General features: G+C 40.3%; 1 protein-coding gene across 1 annotated transcript in view; it reads left to right on the top strand.

The window, feature by feature from the left end:
* The window catches only part of ABLIM1 (actin binding LIM protein 1), a gene marked incomplete at its 5' end in the record, with an annotated part of 99960 nt that extends 79621 nt beyond the window's left edge, over positions 1 to 20339 (top strand). The window contains 11 exons of the mRNA XM_009866770.1: positions 4411 to 4515; positions 6731 to 6778; positions 9011 to 9151; positions 10848 to 10939; positions 11070 to 11166; positions 12754 to 12815; positions 13123 to 13183; positions 14237 to 14244; positions 15488 to 15562; positions 18455 to 18535; positions 19821 to 20339. Of these exons, the coding sequence (XP_009865072.1) occupies positions 4411 to 4515; positions 6731 to 6778; positions 9011 to 9151; positions 10848 to 10939; positions 11070 to 11166; positions 12754 to 12815; positions 13123 to 13183; positions 14237 to 14244; positions 15488 to 15562; positions 18455 to 18535; positions 19821 to 19934 (884 nt within the window). The remainder of the gene's footprint in view (positions 1 to 4410; positions 4516 to 6730; positions 6779 to 9010; positions 9152 to 10847; positions 10940 to 11069; positions 11167 to 12753; positions 12816 to 13122; positions 13184 to 14236; positions 14245 to 15487; positions 15563 to 18454; positions 18536 to 19820) is intronic.

The following is a 20339-nucleotide window of genomic DNA, read 5'->3' as shown; positions in this document are numbered from 1 at the left end:
AATGAACTGGAAGAAGGTGTAATGTGCATCAGCTTAGACTTCATTTAATCTCATTTGGAGTCTCCACTGAATTTGGTTTTGTCTCAATAAAGTACTGTCTTTGCTATGAAAGAATCAAAACAAGTCCATGAATGAAAGAAACCTTGACCCTACTGAAGTTAAAGACAAAACTCTCATTGAGAGCCAGAATTTCATCTCACATGCTTAGAATTTTTCAGAGGCATTCAAGAATATTGCAAAGGCCGTCTAATATTTCCATGTAAAAAGACCCCCAAACCGATGTATGTTCTTCAGCTCAGAGACCTTCCCGTAAGGAATCTGACCATCTTCAATCTGACCAACCTTTTACAGGTTTCCGCTTACCTTCCCTGAGGCAGCTCTCTGAAATCAAATGTTCTCTGTGCGTGATAACTATTTCCAGGATTTTGTGTATGAAGCTGAAAGCTCTGCTCTGGAAGCCAGCCGCGCTTTGACTGTTTCATGACTTTCAGTTTTGTACTGGAAATAAGGGCTACACATCTGGACACGATGCTGAACGGTAGTTTGAAAAAACCTGTGTAGGACTTAGGGTTTAGGGTGCTGTGGGGCTTTTTCCTGTGTCTGTTCAGAAGCAGAGCAGCTAAATTGAAGTTGACAGAAGGCTCAGAGTTGGTTGCATATGGGTTTATTTGCCTGATTCTGTGAACTTAGCTTGTGAATGACACAGTAAGCCCAGTGGTGAACACTTCAGAAGGCAGCGGGAAGCTGCATTCCGCTGTGCTGTGTATAGACAAGCAATTATCCGTGACTGCTAGGGGAACCTGCTTAACAAATCGAGCTACAGAAAATGGGAACTACCTGATGGAGCAAACAGAATGAAAGAAAAGAGCCTCTGAATTTCACTTCTGAGGCTGCTGTGCTCAAGTGATTGAGTTTTTTATATACTACTTACTACACTATCGCTTAACATCCATCATCCACCTACACACACGCACATTCACCTTCATGCCGGGGCTGTGGGAGCTAGTTTTTCCTACAGTGTTGGAGAACTGGAGCATTCTTGTTGCTTTGTTGAGTTAACACTAGTTATGGCATATCTGAGATAGTGAGAGACTTTCCTGTGCAGGCACAGCAAGGACCCCAAATTCAGAGCATGCACAGCCCCTACTTCCCTGTACACCTGCGAGCAGGCTGCCCGTGGTGCCTAGGGGGGCAGGTACATGCAGGCTGGCAGCTCTGCTCTCCTCTGTGCATACACACATTCCACAGATGTTGGCATGGCTTTCATAAATGGTGGGTGATTTCACAGCTGCATGTGAAGCACTTAAGCCTCGTTATGAGAGCGGGTTCCTCAGGGACCATCTAATGAGAATCTGAGTAGATGTACCATTCCCTCCTGCTGTGGTTGCAGGGAATGAGACTGCCATCCTAGGAAGTGTAAAGGAGAGTCATTTGTCAGTGCTAATAGGGGTCATTAGGAAGAGAGAGACTGCACAGGAACCCCAGGAAGTAAAAGCCATCTGTAAAGCGACACGTGCAGGATGATACCACGCTAACTGTCTGCTCGGTAGCGTATGCGCTATACAACATTACTAGTTCCCTCTAAACCAATTATCTGTGTGCCAGATACAAGATTAACCAGCGTACGTTTATGGATATGAGCATACTCAGTCATGTCTACGTGAGATAAAGAAGGAGATGTAAGAAGCCTTTCTTCCTTGTGTTTGTAGTGTTGGTGATAGAGGATCTGTAAACTGAATATGCCCACATTTTGACAACGAATTCACAACAGGTAAAATGTACTTGTGACTCCTCTGTTGTGACAAGACAGCAGGTCAATAAATCCCTTTGGATTCTTCTTTTCCATTGAATTGCTGGTGGAAGCAGAAAGGCAGAATGACACGTCTCTATGAAAGTTACAAATTTTAGAATTAACTATATCTTGAGGCCATCTCAATATTGATTTTTTTCCTATAAAACAATTTTTTTCTGAAAAATAACTCATAATTTCTCAGTAGAAACAAAATATGAGTAAAATCAACTTAACCAAATTATCCGTTTCACCATTACAGCATCTCAAATGCCGGACAAATGGAACACAATATTGAAATTACTGACTAAAGGACCATAGATTGAGATATGACAGTACTGTTGTAACTAACAATTCCTACTGCTTTTCAGAGTTACTAAACCTAGCACTTGCTGTTATGTGGCCAGAAGCTCAGCATCGCTGCACCGAAAACAGAAAACCACCATCAACTCATGTGATTGAAAAAGCATCATGTCATTTAGGGCTGAAATATTCAAGTAGTAAATAGAGAATTTTGCACATGTGTTCTTCTGGACAAATTTTGTACAGCTAAGCCCCTTGAACTCTGTAAGAAACTTCTAAAACACGTGCATGCAGATGGATTAACTTGTATACTGGCAGAGGCCTCTGGGGCACATCTCTCTCAGCAAGGTTTGTAAAGAACTTATTTTTTTTTCTCCCTTTTGGTGCCTTTTATGATTGGCAAGTGACCATTCAAGTGTAATAGGAACTTTTGTGTAAAGTAGAAAGAAAGCTTCTTTTTTCCTTCCCCTTTACTCACTGCCCCAGCTCCAAATATATCAATAAGTATGCTGACTCCAAGGTTTTGGGTCCTCTGATGGGACATAGGAAATCTGTAACTGAAAAGAGGCCCGCAGTCTCTTTTTTGTTGTGTTTTATAGCCCTCCTGTACTTGTCCCCCCTCTTATGTCTTTTTTAATCAACTCTTCTAGGTTTTTTAAGCGCTTGTGCATACCTGAAGGAAGGTGTGAATGGAAGGGTTGTGATTATCCCCTACTTTTCACTGTGGTCACCCATACCCAAGTAAATTAAGCACCTACGTGGACGGTTTTGTTGATGCGAGTTGGCATGAATGGCACAAAGTAAAAGGCAGCAACATTCTTTTACGGTATACATACAGTCATGTGTTTGGGTATCTGGCTGTTAAGTCTTGATATATGAGGATCAGCCAGCATGTTCTGCAACGGCCCTCTCACCCTGACAGACACAGGGGCTTGCAGGGTCGTTGGATTGCTGTGGTGCATTGTTAGGAGGCAAAGAATAGTCACAGAATCACAGAATTGTTGGAGTTGGAAGGGACCTCTAGACATCACCTAGTTCAAGCCCTTCGCTAAAGCAGGATCTCCTAGGGCGCATTACACAGGATTACATCTGGAGATGGAGACTGCACAGCGTCCCTGGGCAGCCTGTTCCAGTGCTCTGTCACCCTCACAGTAAAGTTTTCCCTGATATTTAAGTGAAACTTCCTTTGTTCCAGCGAGTGCCTGTTGCCCCTTGTTCTGTCATTGGGCACTACCGAAAAGAACCCGGCTCCATCATCCCTGCACCCATCCTTTAGATATTTATAGACACTGATAAGGTCTTCTCTCAGCCTTCTCTTCTCCAGGCTAAGTAGTCCTGGCTCTCTCAACCCTTCCTCATAAGAGAGATGCTCCAGTTTCCCAGTCAGCTTCATGGCCCTCTGCTGGACTCTCTCCATTAGTTCCCTGTCTCTCTTGAACGGGGGACCCCAAAACTGGACACGGTATTCCAGGTGTGGCCTCACCAGGGCAGAATAGAGGGGAAGGATGACGTTGGTTTTGGTAAGAGGAATACTTCAAGTGGAACAAACAAGGTTTGCAAACGTGAACTTGAGTTTTTAGACCGTAGATTCAGATTTGCTAGATCAGCAGTCATGAAGCCTTGTCACCAGAGCCAAATTTGGCGTTGACCAAGATTTTGGGTGGCACAGCCACCAGATGGGCTGCATTGCTTTGCAAATTGTTTTGCCGTATCAAAAACTTCTTACCAGAGACCTAAACCAATGAAAGAGGGTGTAAAGAACAGTTAGGCTTTTTGATATGGGCTAAGTGACCTAACAGCTATTTTCCATCTCTAGCTTCTGTATGCTTTTGGTTTAGGGAACTGTAGTAACTGCCAGCATCTGCTTCTACCTGCTTGGGAGTTCGTTTCATTTTCGGTTTGCATACCAACTACTGTGCTCTGTGTCTGCAATTTTTAACTCCAGATACCAATCTCTGTACTAAGTCATTGCCAAGTAACCTTCCATTCTTCTTTTCCACGCTGCCGATCCAATCACCAGCTGCAAGCACACAGCTCCTGCCTGCATGCCGTCAGAATGAGTCTGAGCTGCTCAAACCTCAACTCCAGCCTGAACGTGAATTTTTATCTCTGCAGGAATCAGGAAAACCAAAAAAAAAAAAAAAGTCACCAGGCCTACCAGTTCTCGTTATTGTTTGTATTTATATTTTTTGTTCAACTTTATTTTCTACCTGAAGGTTTCGATTCCACCAGTTTTGTTTGGGTTTGGTTGGGCTTGCTTTTCTTTTTTTTATTGCTCTCCCTCTTCTCATTTTGTTTTCTCCATTCTTTCATTGGAGGCAATGAGCCGTCCAGCGGTCGGAACTCCCCTGTCCCTTACCGGCCCGACAGCCGCCCTCTCACTCCAACTTACGCTCAGGCCCCTAAACATTTCCATGTTCCAGGTAGGAGCTGGCACTGTATGTCTCTCGGTGTCCTGTCACAGTGTAGAATGTAGCCTTTGTAACTTTTGTCTTGTCTCCATCGTTTCACACTGTTTAACATGGGGGGCACCCTCGGGATTTGGAACTGCTCCTGGGCTTGCTGAGAAGACTAGCGCGTGAAGAAATGGGGAGATTCACTGTGGGTTTTATCTATTCTGTTGGTCAGATCTTCCAGAATGCCTTGGTTTTCAGAGTGTGTTGATGGCCCGTGAGCTGGATATGAGCTACGTAGGGCTTGATTTTTCTCCTAGTTGCACCAGCATAACTGTGCTAACTTCGGAGCAGCTGGTTTTGATTCATGTGCAGTGAGCTGTTACAGTTGTTCATTCAGATTGCAGTGACTTGTTTCCGTCTTGTATAGTTCTAGCGTACAGTGTTTGCAGTTCTAGTCTAGTATTCCCTTGGCATGAAGACGTTTCTTTGCTTGGTTTGTGCAACGGCTTGGTGTCCTTAGAGAGACCTGCAGTCCACAGTCTCTGTTTTGACATGAGCTGCACAGTTCTCCCAGCCTCTGAGAAGATTGCCTGTCTTGGATTTTGATGGGATGAGGATGTGTGTCCCTAGGGTCGTGGACATGCATGCATTGACTCCGTCAGTGCTAGCTAAACGAGTTATTCCTCAGCTCGCCTTCAGTGTAGCCTCTCCTTGCACTGCCAGAGATTTCTGCTCCTCCTCTGTTCCTCAGAGCTGGCAGATAAACTGTTTGTGGGGACTTCCCTTTCAGTCAGCGTGACCTGGCTTGGCTGAGCTACGCTGTTTTAACTGCTTAAGCTAACTCGGCTCACTGTGACTTGCGTAAGCTGAAGCGCGCCCGCATGAGTAGCTCTGAGAGATATTCTCTAGCACGGCGGAAGAGCTGCCCTCTTCAGCTGGCACGGTGCAGCCGCAGAAGGAGCTGTGCTCCTGTCCTACAGCTTTCTGGTTTGGTTCTGCGCAAAAATACTGCATGACTACCTTGTGATGTTTATACTCACTTGCTGGTCAAGTAGCCCTAACAGATCACTAACAAGAATGAAATACCTCGGTGTCTTTGGGTGCAGTGAGTTTGCCTCTTTAGTCAAGGATGTTGGCTTCTGCAGAGTAAGATTTGCCTCTGTTGAATAGATTTTTAGGGTTAGCTTTCCTTAATGCCAAAGGCTAAGTTATCTCCTGCGGTGCTTTAATTGGATCTGTGACGCATAACATGTATTTCTGAAATGCTTTTTCATCTTTCATTCTAATGTAGCTGAAAACTCTTTTCAGGCAGCACGAAGTAGCAAAATGGGTTTCTGGTGTTAATTTTCTAGTTCCCAGTAGCTCATTTTGGTCTTCTAAGAAGTTTTGTTACAGATTTTTGCACTGCAACACTGATTTTGGGTTATTTTTTGTGTTTGTAGCTGTGCTGAATATATGAAGTGGTGGTAAGGTAGTTTAGAACAAACTCGTTCCTGCCTTAGATTATTATTTGTGAAAATATGCTATCTTTTAGACATGTTGTAGATTTACTGCATGAGAGTTCTGAGAAGTGGTTTTATTCTGATTTACATTGGTAATGTGCAAGTGGTGGGCCTTACATTAAAAAAATACAAAAAGAAATAAAATTTGTCCTTGTGGTTTGAGAATTAGTGGTACTTAATACTGCATAAAACATCCCTTTGACCCACTGAAGTGTAGCTGCTGTTGACTGTTCAACACAGTGCTTAAAGTTCTCTGTATTTTGAAGTGAATTGTAGGCTCACTGGACTCTCCTCTGCTCAATCCAGCCAGTCAGTTGGGAAGAAAATTGAGCTGCTAGGACTGAAGCACAATTTTCCTCAAAAGTTATTTGGGATAATTTTCTCCAAATGGCTTGTGTCTTCACCATTGATACGTCTTTCTTGTTTGCATTTCTTCTCTAACTTTTATTCCACTGATAATCTTCTGAATGTTTAATGTTAATGGTTCATGACTTGGATGCATCCACATGTTAAAGAATCAGCTCCAAAGGACTTCATGCCACGTGTCTTTGTTTTCACTTGTTCTTATGTTTTCTTTTCTTCAAACAACCTGATTTTGTATAATACTAGAAATAGCTTTCTGGCTTTTTCTGGTGCTACATCCTTGATTTGGTTTGTCTGTTGTTTTAGTGTTGGAGTTATCTTTATCTACAACTGAAGTAGTTTTCATATTCCCATTTTCCTGTTTCTCAATTTCACAGATCAAGGTGTCAACATTTACAGAAAACCACCCATCTACAAACAACATGGTAAATGATCTTTCCCTTTTTATTTCAAAAGTGGAGTGTCAACTACATTAAAAGGCATGCAGACTGGTGAAAAGCGTTCAGTTTTTACTTTGTAAGCATAAAACATTAGTAGTCCAAGCTTGAAACAGCTGTTATTGCATGTCCTGCTGAGTGATTATGTTTTAAAGCATGTTGTTTCATTTGAATCATATGGTTTAAATCTTGGCCACATTGATATTAATGGCAGAATTGCCATTAACTGGGATTTTGCTGTCTCATTAGCATTATGGTGCTTTCCTGTATTTCACATCTTTAGGTTTATATTTCCAGAATATAGATACTGATTATGTTTAAAATTGATTAACGGCAGACAGTTCTCTACAGGGGCTTCATGGAATATCCTTATTTTAAAGAGACAAAGTACAATAATGTATTTCAACAGCCAGGATGGAGATGTTATTATCAGACTGGAATTCCAAATGTACCTGTGGCTTTAAATAAGAATCTTTAATTACTGAGGAAGATACAGGTGGCTTATCACCGACAACTGTACTTTTTTTCCAGGTATTTGGATTTTGAGTTGGACAGCAGTGTTAGTGCTCTAATCTTTTTGGTGTAGATGTTGTTATAGCAAGTCTCAGATAACAGTGATGGCAGAAGCCCACGGCCATGCCAGTCTTTAGTACTGCAGAGCAAGGTCCTGCCCTTCTGCTGCAAAGAGGAAGCTTTGAGTAGGAGTTTATGTAATGTGGTGAAAGACAAATTGCTCCACTTTTTAAAGACGTGGGATTTGCATCCCTTTGCAGACCATTTATCCAATTAAATGCATTTCGGGTTATGTAGCAAATTAACAGTACCACAGAGTTTAGGTAAACAGTGGGCTGAGAGCCCTGGAGCTGGGGTGATTAGGAAAAGCCAGGATGTCCATTCTATAGTCGAGAGCGAGCATTGCAAGTAACACTGCTGTGGTATTACATTGGTGGTTTTATTTTTTTTTCTTTTTCTTCTTTTAAGTTTCAAACCATATGCTCATTTTGGAAAAAGTCTTAACATTATTTTTGTTTATTTTTATGGTTTTAATATATCTCCTCACCTCCCATTAACATGTGAATGTTTAACCACTGACATCACCAATTCTAATACGTAAGTACTGTTTGAAGTCATGCTTTTGTAAACTCTGACCCGCTTCCACCATACATGCAATTATGCTTAGAGTTTCCCAATCATAAAATGCTCAAAATTCCCAATGATATCTAATGCTGATGTTCTTAAACTACCGTGAACATCTTGGAAGAGCAACACAGTGCTTCACTCCATTAATAGATGTCTTTCTGTTTTAAAAAAAAAAAGGGAAAAGGGGAAAAAAGTCCAGTATAAATATATATACAATAGCTATAAAATAGCTTCATATAAGAGAAGGTGATTGGAGATAACAGTTTGCAGATAAGATGTAGTTAAGGCTAGCTTTAATGTAAGCTGAATCCTATTGGATTTAGTTTTTTAATATCAAGAAGTGAAAGCCATAATGCAAGCCTTTTATGAGACTTTGGCTTAGACTGAATCTTAAGTGGATGCTGAGATACTATGTTGGTGAAGTTCATTCCACTGCAAGTGCATTTCCCTGCCAAATTGATCTGAATGAATTTTAGTATTTATTAATGAATTCACACCTGCTTTTACTACTACTGCATGCTAATAAGTAAGGGCATGCAGCAGAAAAAAAAATCCACTGGTCAAACAAATGTATTTGTTTCAGGTTTATTCTTCTTTGTTTTGCAGCTTTTCACAAAAATATAGGAAATAATTAGCATCAGTAGAGTTAAAATTAATGCTGTGCCTCTGAGCTATTTGTTGCCTTGTGCTTGAGGGAAAACAGATCAATACATAAATCTGTTTACATCTTCATTAACAATCAGCTCTCCTTAGAAGATAATGGCAAATACTGTGGGTTTAATTTTCTTACTCTTGCCTAATCATTCTAACACTGTGAAACCCTAGTAAAATCCAAAGCTGATTTGGGGTTATTTTGGGTGTGGGGGTGAGGGAGGGAAGAGGAAGATTTGATTCCAATCTATCAGCAAGAGAAAGACATTACTTTGCTTCAGATTTCAATTAGAAAAGCAAAACATGAAAATGGTTACTTTTGAAAATTCTCTTCTTGTGAAGTATAAAATTTTGCTAAAATAAAGGAAGACCTTTATATTGATGTAGATGATTACGTAGCTAAGTTCCCTGATTGCCATCTAGATGCAGCTGCCTTGGCAGCACAGAGCAAGTCCTCCGAGGATATCATCAAGTCCTCCAAGTTCCCAGCAGCTCATGCACCAGCACCCAACGAGATACCAAAGATTGAGACGGACCACTGGCCAGGTCCTCCCTCCCTTGCGGCCGTAGGTACGCGAAAAAACAGTTGATACAAATGATGTGGCTTAAAACGTACAGGTAACCAAAGCAGATTAATACTGGACCTGTGAAAATATGTAGTGAAGATTGTGTCCACTCCAGGTGTTCACCATGAAGTGTGGTTCTTCTGGTAAGACATCTGGGTGTCTGTAAATTTAAAGCTATTAAATAGTACTGAGTAGAAGAGGTTTTGCTAAATGACTTTGGAATTGATCGCACAGATATTAACTCATAGAAAAATTATGTGAACTCCTATGCAGTAACTTAAATAATATCACACAAGCCTGACTTCTTTCAGTTATTGTCTATTTAATCTTTTAGTCCTGAGCTAATAGCAAATGTTCCACTGAAAATATGATTGATTCCAACCACATGACTCATTTCATGGCAAGAAGCAATGGCTGAAGTGGAACAATTAACAGACTGAAAAAGTCCTTCATTTTCAGAGCTGCTGTTTCTACAGACTTTGTATTTTTCTTCTGTGTTGTAGCCCTAAAGGTATCTTATTTTATTTTCTTTAAATCACGTGCATCATCATTTTCAAATTTTTTTGTTTTCTATTTTTGTTGATCCCTGTAGCATAAAATACCTATCCTGATTCATTTATGAAGTCGTGTCTGAAATACTGAAGGTGTTGCCTGTTTCAGGTTTCTGTGAAGGAGTGTTTTTCTGAAGGTGATATTTTGCTTACAGGGCTAAATGAGATCAGCTGTCAAAAAAAATTAAGTATTACTGCTCTGGTACTGAAAAGTCTTGCAAAAACTGGAGACAACAAGCAAAAATTAAATAATTAAATACAAAAAAAATAATTTCTCTGTAACTTTTTGTCTTTCTTAATATTAGTATCAATTTAACATTACTGTACTGTACATTTAATTGATATAAACCTTCTGATACTTCAGTTTCGTTCAAATAAAACACTGAGTTTGTCTAGCATAGGGTTGGTGAACAACTATATTGAGATATAGCTTGTGCAGGAAAAAATACAACTGCTGTCTAAATGCAGCAATATCATATTCTGTGTATTCACGCAAGTGTCCTGGTGTCCAAATTAGACTATTTCTTAGTAGTCTATATTTTTCTTTTTCAAGAAAAAAAAAGATTATTCAGTAAAAAGAAACTAAAATGTCCAACACTTGTCTTCATTAGTTTTAGCTTTATCCAATGAATCAAGTCAGTTTGCTTTATTTCAGACTAAAAATAATGCCTTCCTTGAGTGTCCATTTAGGAGATTAATGTAGTTTAATTTTCTATTTGAACTGTTAATTCAGATTTGCTTTTCTGAGTCTAGATGAAAGTATAAATGTAAATCAGACTTTACGTTTTCAGCCACGGACACAGTTCCTTCTGCCATTAAACCTCATGTTTCTGGAATGAACAATCTGAGCTCCTTTTTTCTATTACGTTGATTCATGGCTTTTGTGTCCAGGGCTGTTTGTTGCTTTGGAACTCATGTGCAGTTTAACTTCTTGTTAATTGTATAAGAAGCCTGATGGCCATAGGGCAAGCTATCGAAGTGAATTTTATTAAGAGTGAGTTTTGAAAAAGTCTTGAGTCTGCAAGAAAATACTGCTTTGTTTATTAAGTAAATCAAACTGACCAGTACTTTGAACTGGCACTGAAATCTTCAAGCTGCGGTTGGACTGATATACAGAGCTCTCTGTGTGCTGTGGTTTTGTGGAAGCAGGAGCTGACATGAGACGCAGATCAAGTGGAAGAGAGGAAGATGACGAGGAGCTACAGAGACGCCGGCAGCTGCAGGAGGAACAGCTCATGAAGGTGGTTATAAGCTTGTTTTCATTCTTTTTCTGTCCAAAACCTGCCCCTTTGTTTTATGTAAGCAATTTCTGCTAATGCCTTGATCAGCTTTCTTTTTCTGATGTTTTTTGTTTATAATTGTCGTTTGTAGCTCAACTCTGGTCTGGGACAATTGATATTGAAAGAAGAGATGGAGAAGGAGAGTCGCGATAGGTCAGCCCTTTCGGCCAGTCGTTATGATTCTCCAGGTAATTCCTGTAGGCATGTAAAGCTAATAATGAACAGTGAATAATGAACACAACATACACGTATACCAAACGATCTTCCAAAAGAGAGACCACTGGGAAGACCACTTGACATGTGTGTGTGCAGTAAAGAGTGGCCTAATTCGCTAGCTGGTTTTGGTGAGAGGAGGAGTGTTGCAGTTGGTTTTTTGATTAGAAGAAATACGAGGTTGAGGATTTTCAGGCAATTCTGAGGAGAAGGATTTTCTAAAATAGATAAGGAGTGAGGTAAAATATTCAATGACTGTCACATCACACCTGCTAACAGGCTGTGTTATTTAATTACAGTAACATGTTTTGCTTGAACTGGTAGTTCCTGTCACGGTTTAGTCTCTCCTCCCAGGGAAAGAAAATCAGCGAGATTTACTAGTGGGGCTGCACATTCCAAACACAGCGAGTGTTTTGGCCTTGCCTTGACATTTTGATTCGGTGTGTTTGGGGAGCAAAAGCACAGCAGCCAACTTCGGTCAACTGGTGGCTAAGATTCTTGGCCTCTTTGTGCATTTTGATAGTACATCTGTGGCCTTCTCAGATCTCCAGAGAAGGATTTGAGGGTTTTATTTCAGTCTCTTCATCCGCTGATCATTCTAACGTAGCAGCTGTGCTTCGAGCCAAGAAGGGGCAAGATGAGTCTCTTTGGAGTTATCTGCTGGAAGTAGCTGCCAAGCAAACTAAGATTTCCTTATGTTCCCTGTTGTATAAGTATGTTGCCTCTATTTATGGTCTTAATGTTGAAGTCAGTATCAAAACATTTGTTTTACGGTATTGCAGGACCAAAACTAATGGCCTTTTCTCCTTTGTAGCAAAAAATGACAAGCTGAATAGTGAATACAGAGAGAATGGAGTGTGCTCATCATATGTATCCTGGCTTGGGCAGCAGCAGAAGCTGGGAGCATGAGTGCAATAATACTTGCAGTAGGAAGGATAGAAAGGAAATTCATGAAAAGTTCAGAGGGTATAATGATAAATAATCAGTGTGTGTGCTACTACAGAGAGTGGAATTGAATGGACCTGCATGGAAGACTAAACAGGGAACCTGTCCAGTCAAATACTGTGGATCTTGGGCTCTCCTTGCCCTTTATCTTGGTCTCATCATAAGATGCACAGCAAGACTTTAACTAAGAACAAAAAAGTTGTTTTGCTCTGTTGTCTGATACCTGAGCATTACTTTCAACTCAGCAGAGACCACTTGGATTTCGAGCCTGACAAAATCACAGTGTCCCTTCCTCATGGCCTCCCCCCATGGCACGATAAAGCTGCATGTAATGTAACAGAATGTAGGGAAGGTTGTGTTGAGTTTAATCATTGAATCATAGAATGGCCTGGGCTGGAAGGGACCTTAGAGATCATTTAATCCAACCTCCCTGTCATGGGCCTCTCAAGTTTGGGGCTGAAATCTTTGTTTCTTAAAGCCGCTGTGTGTCTCAGTTGGTTATGTATGTTCTTAGCTCTTTTAGCTGTGTTTTTTACGCTGCTTGATTCCTCAAATGTTCTTCTGACTTTCTGTGGGATTTTTTCCAGTAAAAGATTTTTCCCTTCCTCTTTCAACAGCACATGCTTCAGCCTCCAAAACCTCTTCTCTCCCTGGTTATGGAAAAAATGGACTTCACAGGGTAAGGAGATGGTGATTTCGAGAAGTGAAAGGTGACTTTAATTATCCATGGTATTTAATTTCACAATAGTTGCATTGGATTTTCAGTTTGATCAAGGTTTCTTAAGACTATCTGAAGTCAGACATGACCTAATTTCCCTTCCCCCAAACTACATTGTTATAAAAGAAAGCCAGCAATGCAAAAAGCATTGTGAAAATTAAGGGAAGAAATAAAAGACTTAAAGCAGTTTATTTGTCCCCATATACCAACCTGCTTGTCAAATCATGAACAGTGAATTTATGTGCATGTCCCTCTTCTCCCGTTACAGCCGGTATCTACAGATTTCGGTCAGTACAACAGTTATGGGGATGTGAGTGGTGGTGTTAGAGGTAAGACTGAGGAGCCTTTTTACATGCCACTTCATCACTGAACATGTTACAATGTTTGATCATTTCTACTGTTTCATTTTAAGGTTATGGATGTGATTGTTTTGTATTTGCTCTACATTTTAAATTACTGTCGTAAACTTAACAATTAACTCGAACTCTGGAAATAACCTATTAAAAAGTTTGGGTTTATTTTGCAAAATCCACTATATGGAGCTGATGTTTGTTTATGGCAAGGGACTGCTTTAGCATTGGTGCAAATGGAAAGCAGCTAATGTGTATATTATGAGGAATATGTACTGAGTTCTGTCCTGAGTTGTTTTCTTTCTCTGAAAATTGCTATCCACTGCCCAGTCTGAAAGAATGGGCCACAGTGAAAGGAGGAGGATAACGCCTTCTAATCCTCATTGCTGCTTATGATTTTTGTTCTGACTTTGAGCTAGATCTGATGTCGGTCATTGCCTAATGAAAATTTAAATTAATATTTGTAAAAGTTGTGAAACTTTGAGAGTTAATGTTCTGAAATAGTTTGAGGTGAGAGAGAGAGGTGGCTAGTTATCTCCTGAGTGAGATTGATCTGAACTGCCTTAGATACCCTGCGATCAGGCATCTTCCATTGGTGCTTGTGTCTTTTTACAGACTGGTGTTGAGTCATAGGCTGGACTTGATAATCTCAGAGGTCTTTTCCAGCCTCAACAATTCTGTGATTCTGTGAAATCTAGACAGCTACCTTTTGGCAGAGGTTAAGTGAGGTGAATCCTGCTCTAAACATTTGAATTACAGTTGGGTGTTTATTCACGTGATTGTGGTTCTGTGTCTCTTAATATTTCCAAAGTAACTTGATTTTCCTGTATGAGAAAGCTGCTTGAAATAAAAGTATCTGGAGCGTTTGACTCTACAAACTGAGTCCAAAAGCAGCAAGATTGCTGGTCTTAGAGAATTGGGATTTTGAAAAAGTCACGTAGACCAGAAGGCACAAGGATTATCTGGTAGATTGTGACTGATTCCTGTTCTTCCACACTCAAAATCTGATGAGATTTCTCTTTTGCTTTTCAGATTTCCAGGTAGAGTACGGGTTTTCATCAATCAACTGACAACAGAACTAAAAGCATCTACTTTCTTGTTGAAGTCTGAATTTTGCTACAGGGAAGGGTTTCTTAAGAAAATAGCTTTGATTTTCCTGCATGTTTAAGCATAATCACTAATGTAGATTCTTATCAATGAAAACCAGGCACAGCCTCAGATTCCTCCCTGTTACCTCCTCCGAGCTGGGTTGAGACAGCTCACACCAGTTCTGTGACTTGCTCTGTAAAACCAGTCTGTTCATATATGAGTTGTCTGTAACAGTCCTCTCTGGACAGCTGAGGGTGGATTTATTTCCAGCCTCTCTAGTACTGACCTCAGAGACCTATACAAAGTCTCTTCTGGAGGCAATTTTCTCCCATGGCAGGAGCCTTGAACTCCTCATTTTTACCCTGGAATTTACTCTCCAGACGAGATGGCTGTTCCATAGTTTTCTACAGTGCTGCCATCACATATGAGCCAATAAGAGGTGTGCTTGCAAATATAAACCCTTTTACTCCAAATCCTGTCTGCAGGGGTTTTTCCAGAATGGTTTGAGTCTGGCTGACTCCTCAGCACAATCGCAATATGAAATGACAATTTCAGAAAGGATTTGATTACTTTGATAATTTTGTTAACGGTGTATCAAAATCATGATGATTGGAAAGAGCATAAATTATTGAAGGAGAGAGGAATTGTCCATGTGTTGTGCTCAAAACGTTTCATTAGGAACAGTACCTGTGTCAAAACAGCACCTTTTTGCACTCTCCGTTTGTGTTCATAGTAAAAAATTCCCATTGTAGAGACCAAAAAAAAAACCCCTCAGCTGACGCAGTAAGTGGCAAAAGGGAAGAGGTGTAGGAGTAATGTACACTCTTGGGTGGGATCTTAATTAATGCTTCTGCGTATTTGTCCAGAGAAGAACTCTACCTAGTCACTGGGGTGGGAAAGGGCCCACCACCCTCTTGGGGCCCCACGTCCACCTGGGACGTGATATTGGGAGCAGTCACCAGCCTGGGCAGGGACAGGAGGCTGTGGTGGCAGAGAGAATCGAAGGATCCCTCTGCATGCCTCAGAGAACTAGGGAACAGTAGCCAGGGAATGATGATGTGTATGATAAGACTAAATGCTAAGACTTGAAGGGAGTCTCAGGGCAGATTCACCTTTGTTTTCACCGCTACTTGAGTGCCTTTACCCTCTGTGTGTGTAACCTGTGTGTCTGATGTATACCTGTATCTGATGCAGTCCCTTCCGGATGGTCATGTCCCTGGAATGAGAATGGACAGAGGAGTATCTATGCCTAACATGTTGGAGCCAAAGGCAAGTGCAGACGTTATTCACTTTCCTTCAAGACAGTGAAGATTTGACTGTGAAATGCAGATAAAATATGGGAAATGTCTTAGTTCCCTTGTTTTTCTTTACCTCACCTCAGACCCTGCTCCTTATGTGCCAAACCTCTCCCGTTGTTGTAGACTTTGCCTGTTACTGATGTTAGTCCTCTGTCAGGCTGAAGGTAGCCCAGGGCTGCTTCTTGGGTTAAGGAGGCTTCTGTAGAGACAAAATGAAGATACTGAAGATGCTTAGTAGCTGGTTACTAGCCTAAACAGCACACCAAACTTGTTGGGAAAGTTGCAGATCCGTCAGGTTAGAAAAGTGATGCATAATACTGTGGCTCACAACGCACTTTTGAGGCTATCTTAGTTTAAAAATTAATGAAATACATGGATCTTTGTTTCAAATTGGAAGGTAGATACCTACAAATCTGTCTGGACCTGTTTTATAGCTCCCAGCACTGCTAGCCTGGCACATTTCAGTGTTGAATTCCCTATATAAGAAATTCTTCAGGAGATTAATTGGAAAAAGAGGCGACGTCAGCTATGTCTAGAGATGGCTGAGTTAAACATGAACGTTTATATAGAGGGGGTTTAACCAGTGCTGTGGTTTAAGTCTTAAAACTTACTCTATTGCTGGGGAACCTTCCAAGAAATCATGATTTTGCCAAAGTTACAAGGATCGGCATTTCTGCAGTTAAGTGAGGAGCTCGTTTTGCAAACCGATTACTACTTGTGCTTCCGAGTCACCTCCAGACAAACTGTACAAGGCAATAACCCTAGCTTTATAAGCTGAGGCACCTGTGCAATGTATATTAACAAATGGTTTTATATATTATATAAATAACACCTTGGGGACATCCCCAACTTCTGAGGTTCTACGTTTTATTCCAAATAATTTCTCTTTCAGTGCAATAGAAATTCTTACAGACACCACTGCTGTTGATACACTCAGAGATTTGGAATGTTAGTTTGGGTGACAAATTCTGTCAGTATTACTAGTGATAAAGTTTATGGGAATTTTATGAGATAATAGATCACTTTCTGTTGATGTTTATAAAGGTGATCCCAGACCCTCGGCCTGTGTGAATTGGCACTATTTTTATTCGTGTCAATGGTCCAGCACTAACTTAGCCTGATAAAGTAAAAGAAGACAAATCAAAGTCAGTGTGAAGCATGTGAAAATTAGCAAACTTGAGAATGACCAAATCTTACCAAATGGTTTTCCAGAAAGGACAGAATTTGTGCATCCTGCCACCCCAGATTGAGACATGCCTTGTTGTGAATATCTAAATATAAACTGTACTTATGACCATAGATCTTGACATAAACTCTGCCTGTTTTAATATGAAAAGTTACAATTTAGTTTCCTATAATGCTGTATATGGTAGCCGTTTCCAGTATCAAACATAAACAATGTAATTTAAAGTATATACTTAATTGTACAATTGTGACAATGTCAGAATCTCCTAAGAATCATCTTACAATTGGTATGTAAGCACACATTATTTAAATTATTACTACCTACAATAAACTCAGTGGTGTGTTCATTGATGCCTGAATCTTATTTATTATATTTCTGAAAAGTTCATTGGGATAATTGTTGACAATGGAAGTCAATGGAACTTAATTACCTAGTGCTGCACAAAAGTTGATTAGATTGAATTTCTTCTAATGTTAAGATAATTGAATTAATAGCATTTGATAGTACCTCAGCTATCTCTCCAGGAGAGTTTTGGTGGTCTCAGTCTTGTTCCCAGTGGGCAAGTAAAACAAGTCCCTACATAACAGTACAGGCTGAGCCAATGGCCACCGAAGTCAGCAGAAAATCTTCCTTGACTTCAGTAGGGGTTGGGTGGGGACCTGGGGATGCTGTTTCCCTACTCGGCAGAGACATGCAGTGAGAAGGGCTACAGAGGGTCTCTGTCAGATGGAACGTGACCTCTCCTAGGTCATTCCAGGCACTGATGGAAGTGTCTGCCAAACGAAAAAAATCCTAAACCAGAATTTTATTTGCCAGGGATGATTCCAGAAACTGATTTTAAGGCACTTGGTTTTCTGAAATCCTTTCTAAGCAGCATTGTTTCCATTGGATTAGACTGATTTGAGACCCACTGACAGTAAACATTTTACTTCAGACAAAGAACCTGTACACATAAAATAAGATTATTTGTTCATTCAGGAATTGATTGCTAGCTAATAACTGAAATGTGTAAGTTCTGGACATTCTTTGCAGTAGAAAAGCAAATCAAGGGAAATGTTAATGAGATATGAGCTGGACACATACGCTTCTGAAGCAGGTGAAGGTGCATAGGACAAATATGTCTACAAAATTATCTGCTTTAATCCATGTACGTACGACACAGCCAGCAAGCACAGTGGGTAGTTGTTTGAATTCTTTAACTATCCGACAAAGCAAAGAAAATTGTATGATGGATTCTATTGAGTGCAATGCCCCCTCGAATGTATATCATGCTTATTTGGAGTTGCTGATTTTTAATGTACTTTCATCTGTTTCATCTTTTAAAAGTCCACCAATTGTCTGCTTCCTTTGAGCTGTCTCCGCTTTGGCAGCCATCAGTTAAACCAATGAGTAACAAACACATTTACTTTAATAAACTTTGATGGATAAGAAACTATAATGACGAGAGAGAACTCTGCTGCTGATTATAAGCACCATAAAAATGGGCAAGTGGAGTGGGCAAGTACATAGTGGCTTTCCTGCAACTTTAGGAATAAAAAGGAAAGAAAAAAGAGCTGTGATTTCCTCTGAAAAAATAAAATAACTATTTGTGTGGTTATGAAAATGAGACATATTGTGTTCTTTCTGCTTTGCAATATAAATGCATCTCTTTTTCCCCCTTTTATACATTGTTAACAGATTTTTCCATATGAAATGCTCATGGTGACCAACAGAGGGCGAAATAAAATACTAAAAGATGTAGACAGAACCAGGCTTGAGGTAAGAGAAGCAAGTTCCTAAATTCCTGCTGAAGTTGTTTGTTGTTGCACACATGAAGGCTCAAGCACTGAAGTGGGGGCACCTTTTGGGCTGGGTGGATTTCTCAGCACTGAGCGGGCAGTCAGGCAGGGAGGAAGCAAACACATCTCCATGAACAGCCCTGGGCCAGGAGCCCCTCATCTCTTGTGTCCCTGCTCATGGACTGAGCTTCTCACAACCCTGTTATGTTTTCAAGCAATTCATTTTATACTTGTAAATTAGTAAAAAGCCCAAAACTGGTGAACTGTTTTATAGTTGTAAGATCCACATGGAAATGGAGCAATACTTTGTTTGATCTTGGATCATCTCTTAGCTAAGAGTCACCCTTGAGGGCCGAAAGCCTAACTTTCTTTTACTTATTCATGACTTCTGTGAGTGAGTTAGACTGGCTGATATCCAAAAGTATGAGGGTTTAAATCTCTGCCAACAAATAAAAATTGTTTACAACTTTGTGGATTAGGAAGACTTAAGCAGCCCAGACGAAGGCTGGGGATGCTTAAGCCATTTATAGTTAGTTAATCTTCTGTAGAGATGAATGGAAGGGGCCACAAAAATTTGGATAAGTAACCATTTGTGCACGTTTTTAGACTAGTAGATATATGATAACTAATCAGAATTCAATGCTGTGTTCCATTAGTGCCACAGGGAGAGGCTTTCCTCCTCCAGTGCACTCTAAAGTGGCAGAATAAGAAGTAATTTGTGCATAAGAAAGCACCAAAAAGTGTTTCATTAGGAGTAGAGAAATGTGCTGGACAGTCAGTCTGGCCAGGCATCTTCCTTCTCAGAACAGCAAATGTGGCATGTCAGCCTGCAGCCCTTCTGCAAAGCTTTCCTGAAACCCACTCTCTGTCTGAACTTCCATATGCAAGCAGAGGTGACCAGCTAAAGCCTGGGACAGGGGTGTGCAGGAGCTGGTTTTGTTCTCTAGTCTATCACTGCTCATGGGGCAACTTCAGCCAAATTACTTTTCTGTCCCTTGCTTATTCAGCAGCTGAAATAGTTCTCCTGATTTCCTTTGTAAACTTGTTAGACTTAATGAATTGTGAAATTGTATTGATTCTTTGTGCACCCGAGTTCATGAGGACTTGGATATATGTATTGCCAAAGCGTTATTAATTCCTGCAGTGGCTCTTGCACTGTGACATGAAATCCCTAAGGCCCTCCTATTGCCTGTTGTGTCTCTTTGGCTTTGACTGACCATTGGCTTTTCTCCTCTTTTTTTTTTTTTTCTTTTCTTTTTTTAAAGCGTCACTTAGCACCTGAAGTTTTTCAAGATATATTTGGCATGACGATACAGGAGTTTGACAAGTTACCTCTCTGGAGACGCAACGACATGAAGAAAAAAGCAAAACTCTTTTAATCTCCCTTTAAACAAACCAACAAAAAATGATGCATAGGATATTGTATCATACAGTCCAAACTATTTGGAAGCAAATACTTATCCACCAAAAAGGGAAAAATCACACTGTGGCACCTCTGCACACAGCAAATGAACAAGATGAACGTTTGCCCTCCTGGAACATAGGGAGAAAATATCTGGTCTCAGAAACAACAATTATAGTTTTCAGAGGTGTCGACTTGTTAAATGATATTATACAAGATAGGAAACTGTTCGGTTCTTCTCCCTCAATGATATTCCCTTTGCTTCTCTCCACAATTTGATGGACTTTATCGCTAGAGCCAGGAAGTGCCCTTAGGATGCCTTGTAGACTAAAGTTGTAACCACTCCAAGAACTGGAAAAGAATATATATATATTTATATATA

The sequence above is a fragment of the Apaloderma vittatum genome, unplaced genomic scaffold, assembly GCF_000703405.1.
Source record: "Apaloderma vittatum isolate BGI_N311 unplaced genomic scaffold, ASM70340v1 scaffold22033, whole genome shotgun sequence".
NCBI classification, from domain to species: Eukaryota; Metazoa; Chordata; class Aves; order Trogoniformes; family Trogonidae; genus Apaloderma; species Apaloderma vittatum.
This window is presented reverse-complemented; position numbering and strand designations above follow the sequence as displayed.